The 20,981-nt window shown below is 38.7% G+C and overlaps 1 protein-coding gene across 4 annotated transcripts in view; it reads right to left on the minus strand.

The window, feature by feature from the left end:
• The window catches only part of HOOK3 (hook microtubule tethering protein 3), an 88,645-nt gene that overhangs the window by 57,174 nt on the left and 10,490 nt on the right, over positions 1-20,981 (minus strand). For 2 of the 4 annotated variants that reach the window (XM_035564264.2, XM_035564263.2), the window contains exons 2-3: positions 16,606-16,691; positions 7,205-7,277 (exon numbers count right to left, since the gene is read on the minus strand). In XM_035564264.2, the coding sequence (XP_035420157.1) occupies positions 7,205-7,277; positions 16,606-16,691 (159 nt within the window). Of the gene's footprint in view, positions 1-344; positions 435-7,204; positions 7,278-16,605; positions 16,692-18,664; positions 18,758-20,981 lie in introns of those variants that run through there. The other 2 variants (XM_035564266.2, XM_035564269.2) reach the window with 2 other exon arrangements.

Here is a 20,981-nt window from a genome sequence, read left to right on the forward strand (position 1 = left end):
AATGACAGACTCAACACTCCAACAGTCAACAGACAAAATGAAGTGATGAAAGAAAAACGCAGTTCCTTTTCTGGAGGAAACTCAACAAAGGAACAGGCTACAGATGCCACAACACTTAATACATCTCTAAAATCTACAATAACATTCTAGCTGTCAGCCCCAAAGCAATCACCACCATCTTTCAAGGGCTATGAACGATCATAACCAAAGTCTGCAACAGATTTACGATTTTAAAGAAATATAAATCATTTGATTTTTATATCAAATCACCATAACAAATACTGCACTGATTGGAATATAATTTTCATACCTGATTCATTAAAATCTTCCAGTTTGTAATTTACCTGCATCTGCTGCAGAAAGTTTCACAGAAACCCAAGGGCCATGCTGTAGAATTTAAGTCCAGTTTACCGATGAGAACATTGTGAGGAACCTTGAACTTGAACACAATCCCAGAAATGAGAAACAAAATAGGATGTACTAGCCTAGAAAATACTTGTTTTCCCCTTTCCTTGTGAGCATTTTTTGAATTAAAATCCCTTAAAAACAAAGGGTTATCTTCCTCCATATAACTTTCATAGAACTTAGAGCTGAGATGCTGGAACAATATCAGCATTGATCAGAATCTGTCAAGAAAAATACCATATAGGACAGCATCTTCAGAAAAAGAAAACAGCAAATAAACTGAAATAATCTTGTCTTTGAGGTCCAATTTTTTTTTGTCAACCATTGCCAATCAGCAGTGTCAGGATAACTTGCCTTCAGGAGTTAACTGCACCACCTTTGTACTGAGAGCACAATCAGACAATTATAAAGCTGAAGCAGCATCTTTATAGACTGGTTTAAACTTAACAACGACCTTCAGTATTACTACGGGAGTTCTCTTTCACTAGTGTGCAGTAAATACACTTTGATGGTTCTACTGCCAGTGGCAGAGAATCATCATGGGAAACTACCACAAATGTTGTCTGTTTTGAGATTCAGCTCAGAGGATCCATTAGCATTTCCCAGGTCATAGCATAAATTCTTACAAGGAAGACTTTAAACAGAGATGAATGAAAATGAACAACAGATGTAACAGAGAAAAGCACAGGAAATTGTTAAAGACAACTGATTACATATAGAATTCTAAACCACAGCAGGTGATGGTTTATCAGATGTTTTTGTCTTTTTCTTAAGCACATGGAAAAAAATAACTATAACCAGTTAACAAAGACCATTAAGTCGTGCAATGGCAGAACACAACAGATATAATTTCCAATATGGATCATGACTATAAAGTGCTCTATAATCCTTTGGAGATCAGCCCATGAGCACATAGGATCCCTATTTGGTTGCATCAGCAACTTGACCTCTTCCTTTTCTATACATAGCACATATACTACCCTCCTAACCCCTTTCACAATCCGTTCTGCACATCCATACCCACTTGGAAAAAACATGAAACCCACTTAGAAAATAGTAACAACTACACTCTATTACACTGCTAAAGCACTTACAACTCACAATTGATTGTTTCTAGATGAATCTATTCATTTTCAACATCATCTCAATTCATTTTCAATATCTTTTCCATCCACCATTCCCGTTCTTCAGAGTTGTAGTGAATGGAGTTAAATCCAGTTGGAGGCCAGTCACTAGTGGTGTTTCCCAGGGCTCAGTACTGGGGCCAGTTCTCTTCAATAGCTTTATCAATGATCTGGATGAGGGGATCAAGTGCACCCTCAGTAGGTTTGCACCAAGTTAGACATGAGTGTTGATCTGCTCCAGGATAGGACGACTCTGCAGAGGGATCTGGATAGGCTGGACTGATGGGCTGAGGCCAACTGCATGAGGTCCAATAAGGCCAAGTGCTGGGTTCTGGACCTGGGGCACAGCAACCCCAAGCAGCGCTACAGGCTGGGAGATGAGTGGCTGGAAAGCTGCCTGGCAGAAAGGGACCTGGGGTTATTGGTCAATAGATGGCTGAACATGAGCCAGCAGTGTACTCAGGTGGCCAAGGCCAAGTGCATTCTGGCTTGTATCAGGAATACTGTGGTCAGCAGGACCAGGGAGGTGATCATCCTCCTGTACTCAGCTCTGGTGAGGCCGCACCTCAAGTACTGTGTTCAGCTTTGGGCCCCTCGCTACAAGGACATCGAGGCCCTGAAGCGTGTCCAGAGAAGGGCTACGAAGCTGGTGAAGGGTCTAGAGAACAAGTCTTACGAGGAGTGGCTTAGGGAGCTGGGGTTGTTTCACTTGGAGAAAAGAAGGCTCGGGGAGACCTCACTGCTCTCTATAATTACCTTAAAGCAGGTTGTAGCAAAGTTGGGATCAGGCTCCTCTCCCAAGCACCAAGTGATAAGATGGGGAGAAATGGCCTCAAGTTGCACCAGGGGAGGTTTAGGTTGGATATTAGGAGAAATTTCTTCACTGAAAGGGCTGTGTGGCATTGGAATGGGCTGCTCAGGGATGTGGTTGAGTCACCATCCCTGGAGGTCTTCAGGAAACATGTAGATGTAGAACTTCGCAGCATGGTTTAGTGGTGGACTTGACAGTACAAGGTTAAATGTTTGTCTAGATGATATTAAAAGTCTTTTCCATATTGATATTACTAAAAGTCTTTTCTATATTGATATAATGACTCTATATTTCTATAATGATTCTCAGATTCTACATATTTAGCACACACTATTTAATTAGACTGACCCGTACTCTACAGCATTAACCTGATAAACGGACTAGAATGAAAGGAGATATGATTTATTGAAGACAACACATGATCTGGCACAGTAAACCTTAATGCTGGGGGGGTTGGGGCTGCTCTAATTTTTTTTCTCACCCGTCATATGAAATCTCTATTTTTATTTAATTGCAGCTCAAACACCAATTCTATATTGAGGGTCTGTAAGAACAGTTTGTCTACATTTCTCTCTTTAGGAATATACCTGAGCAACAAAAGGAAAGCCTAATGTAATGGACAACAGAAATGCTTTTCAGCTTTTGATGACTGACAAAAAGGGACCAAGGGTTATATAACCACTTGTTCACTCTCTAACATTTTGACAGCCAGTCAAATGGCTGTCAAACAGACAGTTCTCATTCTTCCATTTATCCTTTTATCATATGCATGACTGAAATCTTGCTTGTACGGAATACCCTGTGTAAATTAATTTATCCTTGTACATTTCAGGTACTCAGGTGTCTAAATGGGAACCCCAATGTTGAAATGTTATTCTACAGTATCTTTCCTGGGTAATTATGCATAGACCTATTTCTCTTCCTACAGGTTATAATTAACTATCTTATAACCTCTGAAAGTGTTGCTAGGGCAGGCTTGCAGTGATGAGAGAACTCTTAATCATTCAGCTTCAGGTATATGACTAAGTGCAGCCAAGAAGAGTACATAAATTGGAAAAAAAAGAGAGACTGTGTGTATGCGTAGTTCCCATTACATTAGGTTTCTGCTCTGAACTGCATTCTGTCTCTTCACTATTATAAATGGGGCCTAGAGAGAGGCTGTACTATTAGCTTTGGAGTTATCCCCCTCCAACTTGTCTTCTGCAAAAAGAAATACCAGGAAGAACAGATAGAGACACATCCTTGAATTAAATGGAAAAAAAAAATCATTAAAAGGTGGCTGTGAACAAACAGTATTCCCACATTAAACTTATATTCAGAGACATTGCTGACTTAGGAACTGAGTATATACAAAAAAGAACTAAATGTATCAGCTGCTAAGTATCTTTTTTGACAGAAATACTTGCTGACTAATAAGAATGCCTGATCTCCACTTCTTGCTTGTAGAACATTCACAAGATAGGCTTCTATCTTTATCAGGAAAAAAAATTAACAACCAAACCCTCAAACTCTAAATGGCTTTTCATGAATAAGTGTTCCCTTCTCTACAGCGAATATAAAAGTAGCAGAAGGATGATACCATACACAGAAAACTAGGTTCCATTACTATACAAGTCAACCCAGCCTGTACTGGAATAAATCAGTGTGAGCATAACTGTACTACTGCTAGAGTCAAAATTAATCCTCACAAAGAAGGTTTGTTCACTTCGATTACAACACTAAATAGCCTGTACTCTAATTTCACTGATTATTCCACTTTGCAATATTCCATCAAACAGAAAGCATTCAAACTGTACTTGTTGGAGAAAATCTAGTGCCACATGCTGTTTAAATGTGCTATTCAGGAATGGAACAAACACAGCTTGCTACTACAAACATGGATAAAATAAATGATGTGTGTAGCAAGTGATTAACTGCTTAAACTTTCGGTACTGGTATTCCTGGACTACTCGAACTATTCTTGTTTCTTGATTAGGGAATTTCATTCCTGCAAAATTTTGGCTATAAACTTATTTTCCACACCATTTTCCAGTTTCAGTGAAGGCTGTTTTGTCTTCAAAATGTCATCTTCTTCAGCATGAAACACTAGTGCGTACACAGTTTAAACCCTAACCATTTTAAAGTGTTCATTTTTATATCAGGAAATAGATGTCTGCGCTTTTATGTATTTTTCTTAAACCACAACATATAATTGCTGTTAGGCCAGGAGTGAGAAATAGTGGGTTTTGTTACACAACAGAAAAAATAGACTGTGAAGCATGCCGGTATATGCTGTGCCCCAGAAATTTTAACCCCAAATAAGTAACAAAATGTTTCTGTATTAAACACAGTAGGCAAACAGATCTGGTCTGTTTTAATAAACAGAATGCTAGCTGACCACTTCCTACTCTGCAAGTCCCCAGAGCTCTAACATTTCCCTTTTTCTATCCTGTTCATTGCTCAATCTCTAATGTCAGACAACCTGCCCCAAAACCAAGAGTATAACAACACCCCTTTGAATTTTTACTTTTGTTTTAAACTGGTACAGCAATGGGAAAAATATTTTTAATAAGACAGCATTCCTGCAGTTATCAAAAGTAAACCACGTTTCATGAACTGCTAAACAAGAAAATTAATGAAAGCTCAGCCATATATTCTTGTTTATATACCACAGAGGACAGCATCCAATGATGCAGCACATCATTTTCTGAATATCTCTCTCAACAGTGGTTAGGAGGGCCTGATACAGCTCTCCTAACCACTGCTTCACAAAGAATTACAGGCACATTATGTTTTCTTTGTTTTTAACCTACTTCCCCTACTGGACTTCTTCCTTTATGTGCTTCATAATACTGAGAGCTTGCACAAGTAGTGACTATTATACCACACGATATTGGAGGCAAGGAGCAACCATGTTTAGCAACAAGAACGTTCTTCAGCTCATTATCATGACTTGTGAAGTACTGAACTAACCTAATTATAGTTTCTCACAGTGCTTCTTAAAATATTAAGGGAAATCATATTAAGGAGACACACATGACTATGTTGCCTACATTTATAATCTAGTGACAAACCAATGTAAGTGCACGGATTGAAAATGCTCCTATGAGCAAGACTATGAATAACTGATTGATGGATGAACAGTTGAACAACTAAACTAGTAATGGTGTTTATTTACACAAAAAGAAGAAGAACAGCTGGCATAGTAGAAGATTACTTTCATGGTTAAAGAATGGGAGTAAAAATACCACATTTGTGACTTTTAAAGGAAGGGGCATACAAAAACGTATACAAAAAGCTGTAATATGCATTTGTTTTAAACAAGAAAAAAATATCAGTCTTTAGTTCTTATTTACATGGAAATATGAAAAGTAAAAAGGAACGACATCAGCAAGAAATTGAAATTTGAGCTGATGTTTTTCCAGGCTTCAATCACATAATGAAGTTACTAGATTGTTCAGTCTTTCTGTTTTATTCACACCTGTTAAGCCTTAGAATTTGCCACATTGGCAGGAGAGACAGGAAAAAAATAATTCTTCCTCAAGCTCCATAAGATTTACAGAAGTTGCTACTCCATTTTTAATCAATTGAAATACTATTATAACAAGCAGTTGTCAGACTGTTGTTCTCCTAATTTAACAACCAAGACTTCAATATTCCTTCGGAAAAAAAGCCACATTATTATTCTAGGGAAAAATGAAACCTTGCATCTAGCTGTTCATTTGCAATTTCATAAGCTTCTCTGAAAAAAATAATTTAAATTAACTGCTCGACTACCAGCAGATTTTTATTTTTTTTATTTTTAGGAACCATATCTTTTCTTTACCAGCCTATCAATATATTCTCAACAATGTTCCCACATTTTGCTGGTAAGGCTATTAGACAAGCTGTTCTAGACAGTCCAGACTCGTACATACTGGCCAGGCAGCAGAAAACATGCTGACAGATCTGCTGACAACATAGGCAACAACAACACCCTCTGTCCTTTCCTCAGGTAGCACTTAACTGTGTCTCCCCCCTCTCCAGTCAGCAACATTGATAAGACAGATATGCACGAAGAGTTTTTCCCGCAGTTGTAGCCCTTTCACAGATGTTTAGAAAAGCTTTTGGGAGCCAGAACAAAATGTGTTTATGCAATATTATCTAATGAAAATCATCAGGAAGAAACCAGGCTGGAAACAGCAATTCAGAAAGGTACATATATCATTCTCTGGTCAGAAACTACACTAGTATCTGCATATGAAATTGTGTTCGTCAGGTTTTATACACCAAAATGCTCCATGGCTGTACCAGTGTAAATCCTATTGCCTTTAAGATCTGCAGAGAAAGTACTAGAATACCAAGTGACATAAATGACCCAGCAAACAGGCTGCGGTTAAAAAACATGCTGAGTACAAACAACACAGAAAAAGCATCACTTCCTCTCCTAAAACTCACTAGCTGTGCAGAGCTGGCAAAGCAAAATGAAATAACATTTTACCATTTTTATTTAAATAAATTGGCTACTAGTCTGCTATTATTACACAATTGTTTGTTGGAGCTTTTTTTCTCTATATGAAAGCATACTTTCACACTTTGCATTAAAAACAAAAGATGTTTCATTCACATTTCTTTGTTTTTCAAATGGTAGTTTAAGCATGATGTTTATTTTAATATTTTTCTCTTTAATTGTTGAAACCCATTTAAAACTCAAAATGTGTTTTCTTCGCTAAACTATGCAGGACTATAATAACAAAAAATAAGCAAGTGTAATTAAAAACTGTCTTAAGTTCAACTTACTGTACTATAAAACAAGGTCTTGATCTAGAAATATGCTAATATTTAAACACAATATTGTATTAAGGACAGAACTACAGATCTGCAGAGAAGCAGGTAAGTCAAATACCTTTAGCCTCCAATTATCTCCTACTTCTGTTTTGATCCTGTTTAGCCAGTTTTCATCAAAGTAAGCTGGATCTCTGAAATAGAAAAAAAAAAAAAAGTATTTGTTAAAAACTGATTCCAGGAACTAAGAAGATACTTTAGTGTGATTAAGACCCTATCTCAAGCTGAGGCTGCTTAAATGACTACATCTTTGTTCTATATATGGCCAGTACACAGTAGTTCAGAATCCCATTAGTACCCACTTCTTTAAGTCCTTGCACCCTGTTCACAGCACAGCTTCATTTGTGTGCCATGAGTAGCTAATACTTATGAAGAAGCTGCTGTACTTGGAATGTACTTTGTCAGTTTTCCCCTTTCTGTAAATTCTTCCTGTAATTTATCAGCTGTTGCTGGAGCAGTATGTTTGCATTACTTGAAAGTGTTACAAAAATTTATTACTTTTTCACGTTATGGAATCATACTGCTATACACTGATTGCAAATATTCCCCTACTAAATGAGAAGCTTGAGACCGAAAAATATATATTCTCTCTATATAATGAGAATGACCAAAAAGCATAAGTGCAGCTAAGTGTTTTCTACTGAGAACACAATCTACCAAACACTATCAGGTTTTGCAAATATTTTTTCACAGTAATCTTTGACAAATCTTTTTGCGAACACCCTTCCTTAACATTTTTTTGTATCTTCTGCACTATTGACAAGGCAATCCGGATAACGACAGAATAAAAACACCAACTTTATGTAGAGTATACCTTTATTTCTCTAAACTTCTTCCCTCTCTTCCTTTTTCTCACAAGCACCTTCCTTTGGTTGTTTGTTAAACACAACTCCTAAGACTCTCTTGCTCTCAGTTCCTTGATCACCTAAAGGCTAACATTTTCTACTGTACACTCAAGTAAAATCTCTCCTCTACCATACAGAATTTTAATGTTATCCTCAGAACTAGAGAGAGAATGCACTATAACTAGTTGGTTTTAAAGGAGAATGACAACACAATATAAGGAAAGGCCCATACTGCAGATGAAACAAAAGTTAATATAGTCAGGGAAGAAAAACTTTCTATAAACATAAGGCTTTTGAGTCAACATGGTAGGCCCGGTTAGAGTTTCACAGGAAGTACTCTAATTTCTAGAAGTATAACTGCTGCATTCACTGCCAAGTACTATTAGATTTACTGCTGTATCCTTTGAAGACAGAGTTGTGAACTGAACCCTTCCTTTTTGAAATAAAAAAAAAAAGGTAAGATTGTATGAAATCTTACGGGAAAAGCTCAAAAAAATTATGAATATGTCTGGAGATTAAAGTGACATCTCTGCAGTCATATATGTTGCAAGCCAGCAACTGTATCAGCAATTATAGTAGGGCATATTCTTTATACCCACATTTTTTCCTGATGCATTATCCCTCCTGTATTCCATTTTCCCCACAATATCTTCTCCACAATGTTCCAATGCCTGCAAGCAGCCCATGATACAATACACAGGAGGGGAGAAGGATCATAAACACCAACATTTCTCTACTGAAACATTTTAACTGTTATTTTTACACATTTTGTTACAGACACCAGTGAAGATTATGGCATATTTCTTTTCCTCTGACATGGCATCCGCAAACATATATCTGGAGAACAGCTTTAATTACTAGTTAAGCTGATGACTCCAAATTGCTCCCATTCAAAAACAGTGCAGTTCTAGCACAGATGACAAAATCTTGAAGCATGAAACAGAAAAAGCAACATATTATCCAGAGTTTTAACTGGTTTTGAAATGGACTTTTTTGAAATAGCTGTCAAATGGCTTCTGCTCTCAGAGGCAGGTAAATCTGAGCAAGAAATTGATTCCAGTACATACAAGATCAACTACAGATGAAGAAAAAGTTCGCATTCAGTTTTTACATTAAATACCTGTCTCTCCTTGCAAAAGGTCTTAGTATGCCTAACTTCCAACCAATCTGAACAAAATCATCCGGAGAACAGAGGGGAAAAAAAACACCTGTTAGTTGAAAACAAGGAGACCCACTTGAACTGCTTCTGTTTGAAGTCTGGAGTTCACAAAGCAGCCTGGTATATTCTGGATGGGCACTCCGCCAAACACAAGTGAGCCTTGCTCACAGACTCGTGTCACCAAGACTGGTGTCTCACAGACTTGCTCACCAAGTGTCTACCCAGCTCAGTGAGAAAGCAGGTATAACTAGTTATCTGTGCCTCCCCAGCAAAAAAAGACCATCGGGACTTTCTTAAGGACCATACCTTATTTTAAAGATTGCAGTTGGTCATGAACATGTTCAGCTACTTGAAGGCTGCAGCGCCATCAATATAACAACTCCCCATTTACAATTTTGATTGTAAATAACTAAGCATAAGGAACTGTCCACAAGCAGAACTCTGGACCGACTGGCAGACTAACGCTGCATACCCCATTTCAATAATAAGGGCATCAACTGAAGAAGAAATAGAAGATTTCAGGTTTAGCTCCAAATAATTCCACTCCGGATGCTTGTACTTTGATAGCACATAAAAAACTTTTCTCAGGTACTACTGCAATTACTGTAACACATGGAACAGAAAATGCCCCTCACTTTCTTGATAGAAGTCCTGGGCTATCTGCACCTTTATACAGATCATCAGACAAAGAAGACTGCTGAGAATTAAACCTAAGCTAAGTATGGCAGTCATTTTCCACAGATTTCACAGGTTTTTTTCTTTTTAAGTATACAAACCTCACGGAAGTATCCAGGGTCCAGCACCCGGTAAGCAAGCCACTCTACATCATCAACACACAGCAGTGGTCAGAATAATACCAACAGTTCTCTTTAGGGCATCTCAAATGTGTTTACACAATAACTAGTAGAGTACTGCAAAGAATATTTTGTCAGTAATATAAGCAGAAAAGCAACAAGGTGGGCATCAACACCAAGCAAATCTAGAATGACCACCCTTTCCTCATGTAAAAGTCACCTCAGAATCATTCCTAGAGCACTGGATTAATTTAATTCCTGTTCTCAAAAGCCCTATTAAGGTTCAGAATTTACATTAACTGCAATGTTTTCTCTCCGTATTGAACCAATGGAATGAATCATCTCAAACCAGAAGCTTTCCACCAGAATTTCTAGAAATACATTTTAAAAGAGCTTCCAGACCCTCCTCCAAAAGCTGCACTAGCTCATTCACAGCTCTTGCTGCAAACAAGTTTCCCTCTACTAAATCTTTGGGAATCATGACTCAACCACATTCTCAGAGCTCTTGAACCCCCTTTGTCCATGTCATTAGGAAAGATGCTGTCATCTCTTGGAGTAATGTTTGAAAAAGCATCACCCAAGCAAATATGAAAATGTGTGGTTGAGAACTGAACAGCTGTGGTTACAAAACCTTCCACTTCATTTTGAAGAAGTACTGCACTAAACAAGGTCAGCAGAAAACTGACTGGAGCATAATCAATACTTTGAGACGACTTGCTTGAACTCAGCATTCTGAAGTGATGAAGTTCCTCAGCCTATACTCAAAGTTGGGGAACCTCTTGCACTTGGTAACTTTCAAGGTTATAAAAGCATCTGTATATCAGTTGATTGCTGCCTAGTCTCTCAATAGTGCTGCAGGTAATTGGAACTTTTCTTCAGAGCACAAGACACTTATCCTGTTGTCAATGGTGTATCACTTCATGTGATGTTGCTTTCAGCAGTTCTCATTTATACCACATCCATCTTATTTTGTATGCAAATTTTCCTTTATTTAAGCAATCATCTCTCCAAATCATAGATGCCAAGAGACAGAAATATTCTTCTGAAGAAAAGAAAACCAACCCACTGAACATGTAGTATAACACATGATTATTACTCATTTTAACAGTGGTACAGTAAGCTGCTTTAAGAGATGTCTGTTTACAAAGAAATCTCTCCACTAGGGACACATAAAAGCATGGCTTTTGCTTTCTGCATGTGTCAAAACATACACAGCATGCTGCAATGTATAATATTATAAATGAATAATTCATTAAGGGGGGCAAAATGCTCAGATGACAAATGAAAACAAATACCATCTTCCATATCTACCAAGGCCCAAATGACTGAAAAAGAAAGAACTAAAAGAAGAGGAACACCTGGTACTAAACAGTCTCCAGAGAGAGATGAAAGAAAAATTTAAAACTATAGTATAAAACAGAGTAATATGCTTTTATGTGGATACCAGTGGACAGTAAGAAACAGATGAACAATATTAGTGGTAAATGCAAAAATCCACACAGAAAAAGATGATGCAATCTGGAAGCTAGCTATGGCACTTCTATCTGCTTGGAACAGCATAAGCGACATGATTTTAGCCAGACAGCCTACTCAGACAACTTGAACACCCACTTCTGCTTCCAATCTTTACTTACCTTATCTTACTGTACAATTTTAATCAGAGGGAACAGTAACTTTCCTATCTGAACTCAAATGAACAGTAAATATTAAGGAATAATACAATAAATATAGGCTAAAATATAGGCTGAATGCATTTCTTAGAAGAAAATTATTAGCACTGGAGAACTCCATTCAATGACACTTTAACCTGAAATTCAACAATAAAGGCTTTATAATAGAAAGAATGATGTCTTTCAGTGTTTCGTTGTGTTTTTTTAAATCACAACCTGTTTATTAACACCTGAATCTGTAAGTAAAATGCTTGTGCTAGCTTACATAATTCAAATGTCTGCCATATGTTATCACACACTACATTCCTGAAAAGCTTTTGAAGGTGTAATTGTCTCTCTGTATCCTTTTCTTCCCACAGTGTCTTCCAGAAGTTTTATTACAAAAAAAAAAATCTGCCATGTAAGTTGGCATTTCTGCTCAATGGTCCCTACTTACAAACATGGGACACTACCTTTAGCATAAAAACATTAAGAAAAACATACTTCAAAATGGAAGGAACTGCTGGCTTCTTCTGAACAGATGACACAAGGTATGGGTAGTTTTTTATTATTATTAATATTATTCCCTGAAACTCTTCCTCATCATAAACTAGTGACTTTGCCATGTTTCCACTACTGCCTGCCCTCACAAGTACCAATGGAAACTTTCCATGAAGGTAGAGGTTGAAAAATAGAAAGAACAGTGAGTTTAGACCCTCAAACTTTAGAATTTTTTTTAGATGAAAAGCCATCCTTACTCTCCTATGGAAGTGTATCTATATGACTGGACAAGAACAACATCCCTCAATTTTTGTCAATGCTCTGCCTCATTCAGTTGGTGTTTTTCACCAACTGCATCTTCTTCATTCCCTGAGAACTTTGGGGAGGAATTCTCACCAGGTGCATTAATCCGGTATTTCAGTCATTTTTCACACACTGATTTTTGGGTGCATCAGGACATTTCCTATAAAACTTGCCAAAATTCTCTCCTCTCCCCTTTATGTACACACATTACTGGAGAACCCTAAAGGTGGGGGAAGGTGGGGAGCAGCTATGCTGAAAAACACCCGAATTTCAAGGATCATGCTGCACAGAAATACTAGTTTACTCTCCTCAATGGAATAAGGATAACATAGTTTAAGAAAATTTGTCTCTCCAGTCTAGGCAGTAAATTTGTCTTTTGACAATTAACTAGTTGAGAGTGTCCAGTACACATGGCCCACAAACCAGCACCAGAGGGTTGTGATAAGCATTAATTAGCAGGTGCAATCCCCTGCTGCAATGGATAGAGGCCCTCCCCATCTCCTGACTGACCTGTCATCTAATGAAGGTTGCTGCTTGCTGTGGGCTTGAATCCAGGGCGTAAGAAACTGCCCATTCTCATCCTGCCCTCAGACTATTACGGGTTCTACTCTTCCACCTGGGTACCAACTCTACAGCGAGGAAGACCTGGAGCATACAAAGTGTGACTATATGGCTCTGGAAGCAATGGTCAAGACCCAAGCAGTGTTCTTTCTCTGTCATGCCAGCTGGAAGGGCTTCAGAAGTGGACAGATTCTGCAGGCCTACAACCAGTTGTGTAACTGGTGTTGGCAGCAGGGTTTTGGTTTCTGTGACCATGGAACCCTATTTGAGGGATCAAGAACTGCTTGGAAGAGATGGGATCCACCTGTCTGTGCTGGGAAGAAGCATCTTTGCCGATGGGCTAGCAAACCTGGTAACAGTTTTAAACAAGAAACAATGTAGGAGGTAAAGGATGACCGAACATCTGCTGGCAAGCAAAGGCTGCAGGGCAACATGAACAGGAGAGACCTCGTGGTCAACAAAACAGGGCTGAGGTGGGGTCACTCCAATCACATGAATAATAAAGTGTCTACAGAAAATAATTACAGTGAAAGCTCTCAAACTTGTTCTTGGGAATCAGCATGACTGCATGTCAATGTGAAGTGCCTAATACATACAGCACTGAAAACAAATAGGAAGAAACAGGAAAATTACAAGGCCACAGTCTCATTGGGATCATGGGGACACAGTAGGGTAGCTCACACTACTAGACTGCTGCCATGGATAGATACAGGCTCTTTAGGAAGAACAAGTTTGGAAGGCAATGAGGGGGAGATGCCTTTAATGTGACAGAGCAGCAGGAATGCATGTGCTCTGCTTTGGGATGGATGATGAGCCAGCTGAAAGGTTACGGGTTAGCATGACCAGGCAGACCACCACAGGTGATGTTGCTATACATGCTTGTTACAGGCCACCTGATCAGGATACTTAGATTATAGACAAGCTAATGAAGCATGGGATAGGTAAGTGGGAAATAAGGTGGGCTGAAAAGTGGCTGAACTGCCAGCCTCGAATGGTTATGAGCACGAACCCATGATGGAGGCCAGTCCACTAGCAGCACACCCAAGGGTCAGCCCTGTTTAACTTCTTTAATAGTGACCTAGATGACAGAACAGCGTGCAAGTTTTCAGATGACACAAGACTGGAAGGAGCATTTGACAGACCTGGGGAGTTGTGCTGCTATTCAGAGGGAACTTGACAAACTGGAGAAATGGGCAGACAGGAACCTTATGCAGTTCAACAAAACTGAACGTGAAGTCCTGCACCTGGGGACGAACAACCAACCCCATGTACTAGTATTTGCTGGAGGCCAACTGGATGGAAAACAGCTTTGCAGAAAGGGAGCTTGGAAGAAACCAACCTGAACACATAACAGCAATGTGCGCTTGTAGCAAAAAAGACCAAACGGCATGCTAAGCAGCAGTAGGAGGAGCACTGCCAGCAGGTCAAGGGAGGTGCTAGTCAGCTCTGGTGAGACATCTTGGTTTCAGCTGGGATAGAATTAATTTTCTCCCTACTAGGTGGTATGGTGCTGTGTTTGGGATTTAGGATGAAAATTACTTTGATAACACAGCAGTGTTCTAGTTATTGCCGAGCAGTGCTTACACAAAGCCAAAGACTGCTCAGCTCCTGGTGCTGGCCTGCAAGGAGGCTGGGGGTGCACGAGGAGCTGGGAGGGGACACAGCCAGGACTGCTGGCCCAGAATGGCGAAAGGGATGTCCCACACCATGTGGTGTCATGCTGAACAAGTGGGGGGATTTGGCCGAAGGATCTGCCTTTGCTTGGTGACTACCTAGGACATCGGTCAGCCAGTGGTGAGCAACTGCATTGTGCATTTGTTTCTTCCTTTTGTTGTTATTGCTTTTTCTTTCCCACCTTTTCCTTCTCTCCTTTTTTGTTCTCTTTCTTAATAAACTGTCCCTATCTCAACCCACAAGTTCTTGCACGTTTCAGTTCTCTCCCCCATTCACACTGGGTGAGGGTGGAGGGGTGAGCAAACAGCTCTGTGGCGTTTAGCTGCCTGCCAGCCTAAACCACAATGTGAGGCCACATCCGAAGCACTGTTTCTGGGCTCACCAGTAAGAGAGACAGGGACATACAAGAAAGCTCAGCAAAGAGCAATTAAGATGATTAAAGGACTGAAGTATCTATCATAGGAGGTGAGGCTGAGTGAGCTGGATCTGTTTAGCCTCAAGAAGGAAACGGTCAATGGAATCTTATCAATCCTGTATATAAACACTTGATGTATTTAAAGAAGGAACCTGAACCCTCTCAGTGGCATCAGCAAACAGACAAGAGGCAGTGAAAGACAGTAACTTCTATCTAATAGTAAGGAATTTTTATTTTATTTTGTTGCCATTGCTACCGTTCTCACTGTGAGGACAACTGAATACTTACACAGGTTGCACAGAGAACCTGTGGAGTCTCCATCCTTCAACACATTCAAAACCTTAACTGGACACAGTCCTGGGCAGCCTCCTCTAGCAGATTCTGCTTTGAGAAGCAGGGTTGGTCTAGGCACTGCAGAGATGCCTTCCAACTTTGCCTGTTCCAGACTCTTTGATGTAACCCAAGGGAGGCTCTCATTATGACAATGTCTGTCCTCCTGAACAACCGCTACGCAGATTGAGGCCCTGTTTCCCAAGATGTAGCCAAACCTCACTTGCTGATTGGAAGTAGAGAATAATTGTTTTCTCTTTTTGTTCCCACAAAGCCTTCGCTTTTTTTTTCTTTTCTCCATAATTAAATTATCCTTAACTCATGAGCCTTTTTTTCTCCACCATATTTTCTCCCACCCTCTCTCTTTGAGGAGGGGGGGAGTGAGAGAATGGTTGTGGTGGAGTTCAGTTGTCCATTAGACTGAAACCACCACAGCATCTTAATATTTGAAGGAAATAAAGTGTATCTTTTTTAAAAACAAACAAAAAGTCTGTAGGACTGACATACTCAATTTGGACTATTGTCTTTGCTCAGTGCTGCTAAAGCTTCTGATGAACAATAAAAAATTCTGTTTCTGTGAAAGTAAGTAAATTTGGATATGGACTGCTACATTTTAGATGCTTACCTGCACTCCCCCAACACATCCTACATTACACTGAGATGCTGAACTAACGCGTTTTATCCTCTGTGACCTTACAGTTCAAGAAAACAAAACCATTATCTAGTGCAACAACTATTATTTTTTCCACTTACTCTCAAGAATGCAGTATCTTTGCAAACAACCAAATTGACAGTTTTATTCAGTTTACCACCGAAGTTTTATTGCTTGAAACTAACTCTAACATTACAAGTACACTGCTTTTCAAGCAGTGATCATAGTCGATACGCTACCTTGCACTGGTTCCAACTTTTACCCCAAAAAAAAAAAAGTATTTTGAACTTGCAAGCTTATTTTTAACCCAATTTACTTTCCAGTAAGATTAGAATTGAATAAATACCTTCCTAAAAGAAAACTTAATATATTTTCTTTTGCCCTTAAGACAGTTAGTTGAAAACTTCGGAGAAAAAGTGTATTAGTCATGTTCCAGGTTAAATTACTATCTAAACAAAGGAATAGACAGCTCCTAATGAAATACCAGCCATGTTTGAACTAAAATACATTAATATCAGTCAAATTTATACAGAAAATAAATCTGTGTGTATTTAAATAATTAGATAAATTATTTCTTACATTTTTTGAAGAACCTGGGCCATCACAACCCCACTCGTTAAATCTTCCACAGTCTGGCATGGTGCCTCGACATTAAATGTCTGGATCTGAGGGAGAACAAAAAAAGTTATGTTCTTTCACTTCAATGTCAAGGAATTTTTAAAACTAAAAAAAAAAGCTACCAAAGAGCAAACAGAGTAAACTCAACACATTTGGTGTATATATTAAGAAGTATGAAACTTTAGGTTTAATCACAATTAAAGAAATGAACTACTGACATGGCTTAGCATCTTTGTTTTTGTAAGCACAAATGCTGTAAACTTCGCTTGACAACAGGACATTCCCCAAAAGGCATTTTTCCCACAGCATTTTACTTAGACCTTCTCCCCTTTAAGTACTTCTGGAGCATATATTCAAGTACTTCCTCCCAACGAACATATGTAAGAAACTCATCTTTTAAAAGTAACACCAATTACACAGGTTCTCCAAAACCACAAGACCAAATTCAGAGTGAGACACATACTCCAAACTTAACTGCTCCCAAATATTCAGATAAAGGAGCAAAGCACAATGCTGCTAAGCCCTGGCAGGTCCGTAGAGTACTAGCGTTCTAATTATTTCAGTGCATTTAATTAACACAGTGACAGGCATTATAGTCCATATCATGAGAAGCCTCTGATCTTCAGATGGAAGCAATAACAGAAGTGCTGTTATTCAGATGCATAAAAGGGGAATGGCAAGGCCATTATGACTGAGCTGTTTGATGACAGAATTACTTATGCCTAAAGATGAGCTAGTTTATAACAAATTGCCCCTACAGACTGTGCACTGAACACACTTACTGAGACAAATCTAGTTTTGTAAGGATGCTGTGTATTATTCTAGAAGTAAGGAATTATGCAGGAGCAAGAGCAATCTCTTAACAAAAAAACCCACTCATCGATACACTTAATTTCTGTATGGTTTCTATTCTTCTGCTCCATTTACATGCATACAGCCTACAGGCTATCTGCAACCCTCCCCCCACCACAGCAGCAGAAAATGTACAAAAATGCCAGGGAAAGCTCTTTTCTCCCTTTCTCCATTGATGTGGAAAAGACACTGCTTCAGCACAGTCTTTTCAACTGGTCTAAGTCACCTGATCATTTACTTTAAATGAACATTAATTTTTAGGGATGCAGATGAGTTTTCTGGAAGTAGATTTGATGACATGACATTTGGAGAATATCTGCTTAGTGCTCTCTGCTGTTATTCTCCTTCTAGGGAAGCCTGGGCTTCTTTGTAGGAAGCACTACTTGCACGTGTCAGAGATAAGAAAGCCTACAAGACAGCTTGCAACTTCAGGCTACATAAACATTAGATATACCAACCATTTTTTGTGAACACATTGTACAACATTCCCACTTCAGTGGTACTTGAAATACTAATGTTGGTACAAGCCATTTCCCAATAAATGCCCTCTGAATACATATCTTACAATACATTGCAATTCACATTACAAGAAATTGTGTACGACCTTTTTTTTTGTGGAGAAAGCTCTCAAAAATCAAAAGCACAATATCCAGATTCTCATAACATCAAATAAGCACTTCAGCAACATTGCCATTTAAAATTAATTTGGAGAAGGAGCCCCTCAGTGTGTGTTCCTTTCTTCCCTTTACTCAGGAAGGAAAAAACCCTAGCATTTCATTAGGAAAAAGCAGCAATGATGTCCACGAATGGCCAAAACCAATGAACTCCTGAAACATGTTCAGTGACCAGGCAAAGCAGCTACCTGTGAAAAGTCATGAATGATGCACATGGTCCAAGAGTACAAGAACAAAATCTACTATGTGGCATCCAGAACAGACAAAGTAACTTCGGATCAAGTCAATTTTTGTGTAGCTTGATTCGAGGTACGCTAAGAAAACATTTTGTCACTTGCCCTCCAGAAAACCTAAAAGCCCTAATAGATTAACTAGATGCAAGGCAAAAATCATGGTGGGTGGGTTGGAAAAAAAAAACAAAACCAAAAACATAAAAAACACCACAGAACAGGATGTAAAATCAAATCGCTATTTTGCCAGAAACTTCAACTTACCTATAGTCTCTGAATTATAGCAATACCGTCAAAGGAATACAGAGCCAATCCTGTGCCCAAATCCACAAATACTTTAAAATAGGAAACGACACTTTCTCTCCAGTGAAAAAGGTTGTAATGACAGTGTGGATGCTTATGCTTGAAGAAGTTCAAGATGCTATAAGGGTAAAAATTTCAAGCATAAACATGAAAACTTATTTCAAGTTTTCTATACTATTCCTTTAAATTACCAAAATTTCAATCACTTAGTCTGCTGCACAATAGCCAAATGAAAAATTAACCAAAGAACTTTACTCTGTTTTTTCAAAAACAAAGTAAAATGCTATTTTCAAATAAGAAATACTGACATTAAGGTGGTCTTCACAAGTACTGCAAATGAATTCAGTTTCTTGAAGTTTATTTTGCATCTTGACATATGAAATATCTCCTTGACTAAATAAGGAGTGTAGTTAAGAGGTAGTACTACACTGAGCCAAGAAGGGAGGCTGCCAAGCCTATTTCTAAGACACAGAACAACAAGGTGCATAATCTCTGCAGTTTTGTAACTAATTTTTATCATCATACTTTAAGTAAAAAAAGGTCAAAACTGTCAGCAAGGAGCAGAACGGCTCAGGTTACCAGTCTGAACTCTTTATTTCACAGTCACACATGCATGACTGGAACTGCGGACAATAATGCTTTTTATTAGATGACACAGAACAGAAAGAAAATTTAAAAATAATTTCCCAACTTAGTTCTTCACGTACATTTTAATTTTGTAAGAAATGTCTTTGCTTGCATAGGAAAGGAATACACTGCATAATATTTCAACTAAGGTGTCAAATTTATACTACAAAACCTTTATTTGGCTCTAAAAAGCCCTGTATCTTTTTCATATCCTTCAGATACATGAAAGGAACATATTTTCTTCCCTCCAAAACTACACAAAATTTAAACACTTGTGTCAAATTTAAACTCCTAGTCCATTCTCAGATCGTTCTACAAAAAGCTAAGGCACTCTTAAGAAACAGCAGAATCCATTTTCCAGAAGGGAGAAAAATGACAAGAATGCGGCAATGCTGAAGCGGAGTCCAACTGCAGAGAGAGAGTAGCAAGTAATTTTCTGTGTGCCTCTGAAGAGCTATTCAGCAATGGCTGTTGACGCACTGCCCTTCCTGTGCATTGTAATGTGCTTCCCCTGGAAGACTTCTCTCTCACCCTGCTGGAACTGTTCCTTCTTCTTGAGCGTTTGCAATACTGCCCATATTTCTTATTCCCCAAAGCTGTAAATTCATTCCCACTCCCTATTACGATCCTTCCCCCCCGCCCATCTTGTACCACTGTGAGGAACCTTGACAAACTAGATGAACTAACTGGCAAGACAGATGGGGGAAAACACTGAGGGGAAAAAAACAAGAACAAAAACCAAATGAACAAAACCAACCAAACAAGAAAACACCACTTGTATCACAGCTGCAGCCCCAGCAAGGCCTTCACATTTTCCATAACCCTTTTCTCTTGTTACATGGTAGTTTTATTTCATTTGTTAAGATATTAATCCAGGGCACCGATTCACTAGGCCATGAGCATGTGCTGTCAATTTTTATACAAAACTGAAAAAGAGTAGCAGGTGAATGTTTCAATGCAAAGGGGTCTGTAACTGGGGAGTAAATAATTGGTGCAGGAACTCAGGACATTGGATGATCTGAATTACAGTTCCACATTACACACACAGCTAGTGCGGATTTGTTAGCTACTAGGGATAGGAGGGAGAAACATGTTTCATGAAAAAATAATCTTATATGAAGGTCAGAGAACTGAACAAACACTCTATTCTCAAACACCCTAGCTGAAGACCAGAATAAAATTTGTGATGGGATATCCAGCACCTCATGAAGCCGGAAGAAGATGAACACCAGAAAAACAAACCAAATAGAAAGACAAAAAAGCTCTCTAGCACCCTTCACTTCTCAAGGCTACAGTTAATGAAAGACCTGTTCTTTGCACAGTCTATCCATAGCTTGTTTTTTATTGCTGGTACAGCTGCACAATAAATCTGTCATGTATTCTTTTGTAATAATACCTGAAATCTGTATCAGAGGTTCTTAGCTCATAGAAACACTGGTTACCTTATACATAAAGGCAACAAAAGGTAATCCCCAGTTTCCAGATAGTTATTTTTCAGAGCAGAGTACTCTCCAACATTGCTTTAGAATAATTTATCCATTAAAAACTACGTTTTTGGAACTACCTGTGCAAGATTACAACTAGCTGCCCTACAGAGCCTACATCAGTGCTCTGTCACCACAAATGAAACAAAGCACACAGTTAAGATAGA

The sequence above is a fragment of the Cygnus atratus genome, chromosome Z, assembly GCF_013377495.2.
Source record: "Cygnus atratus isolate AKBS03 ecotype Queensland, Australia chromosome Z, CAtr_DNAZoo_HiC_assembly, whole genome shotgun sequence".
Taxonomy (NCBI): Eukaryota; Metazoa; Chordata; class Aves; order Anseriformes; family Anatidae; genus Cygnus; species Cygnus atratus.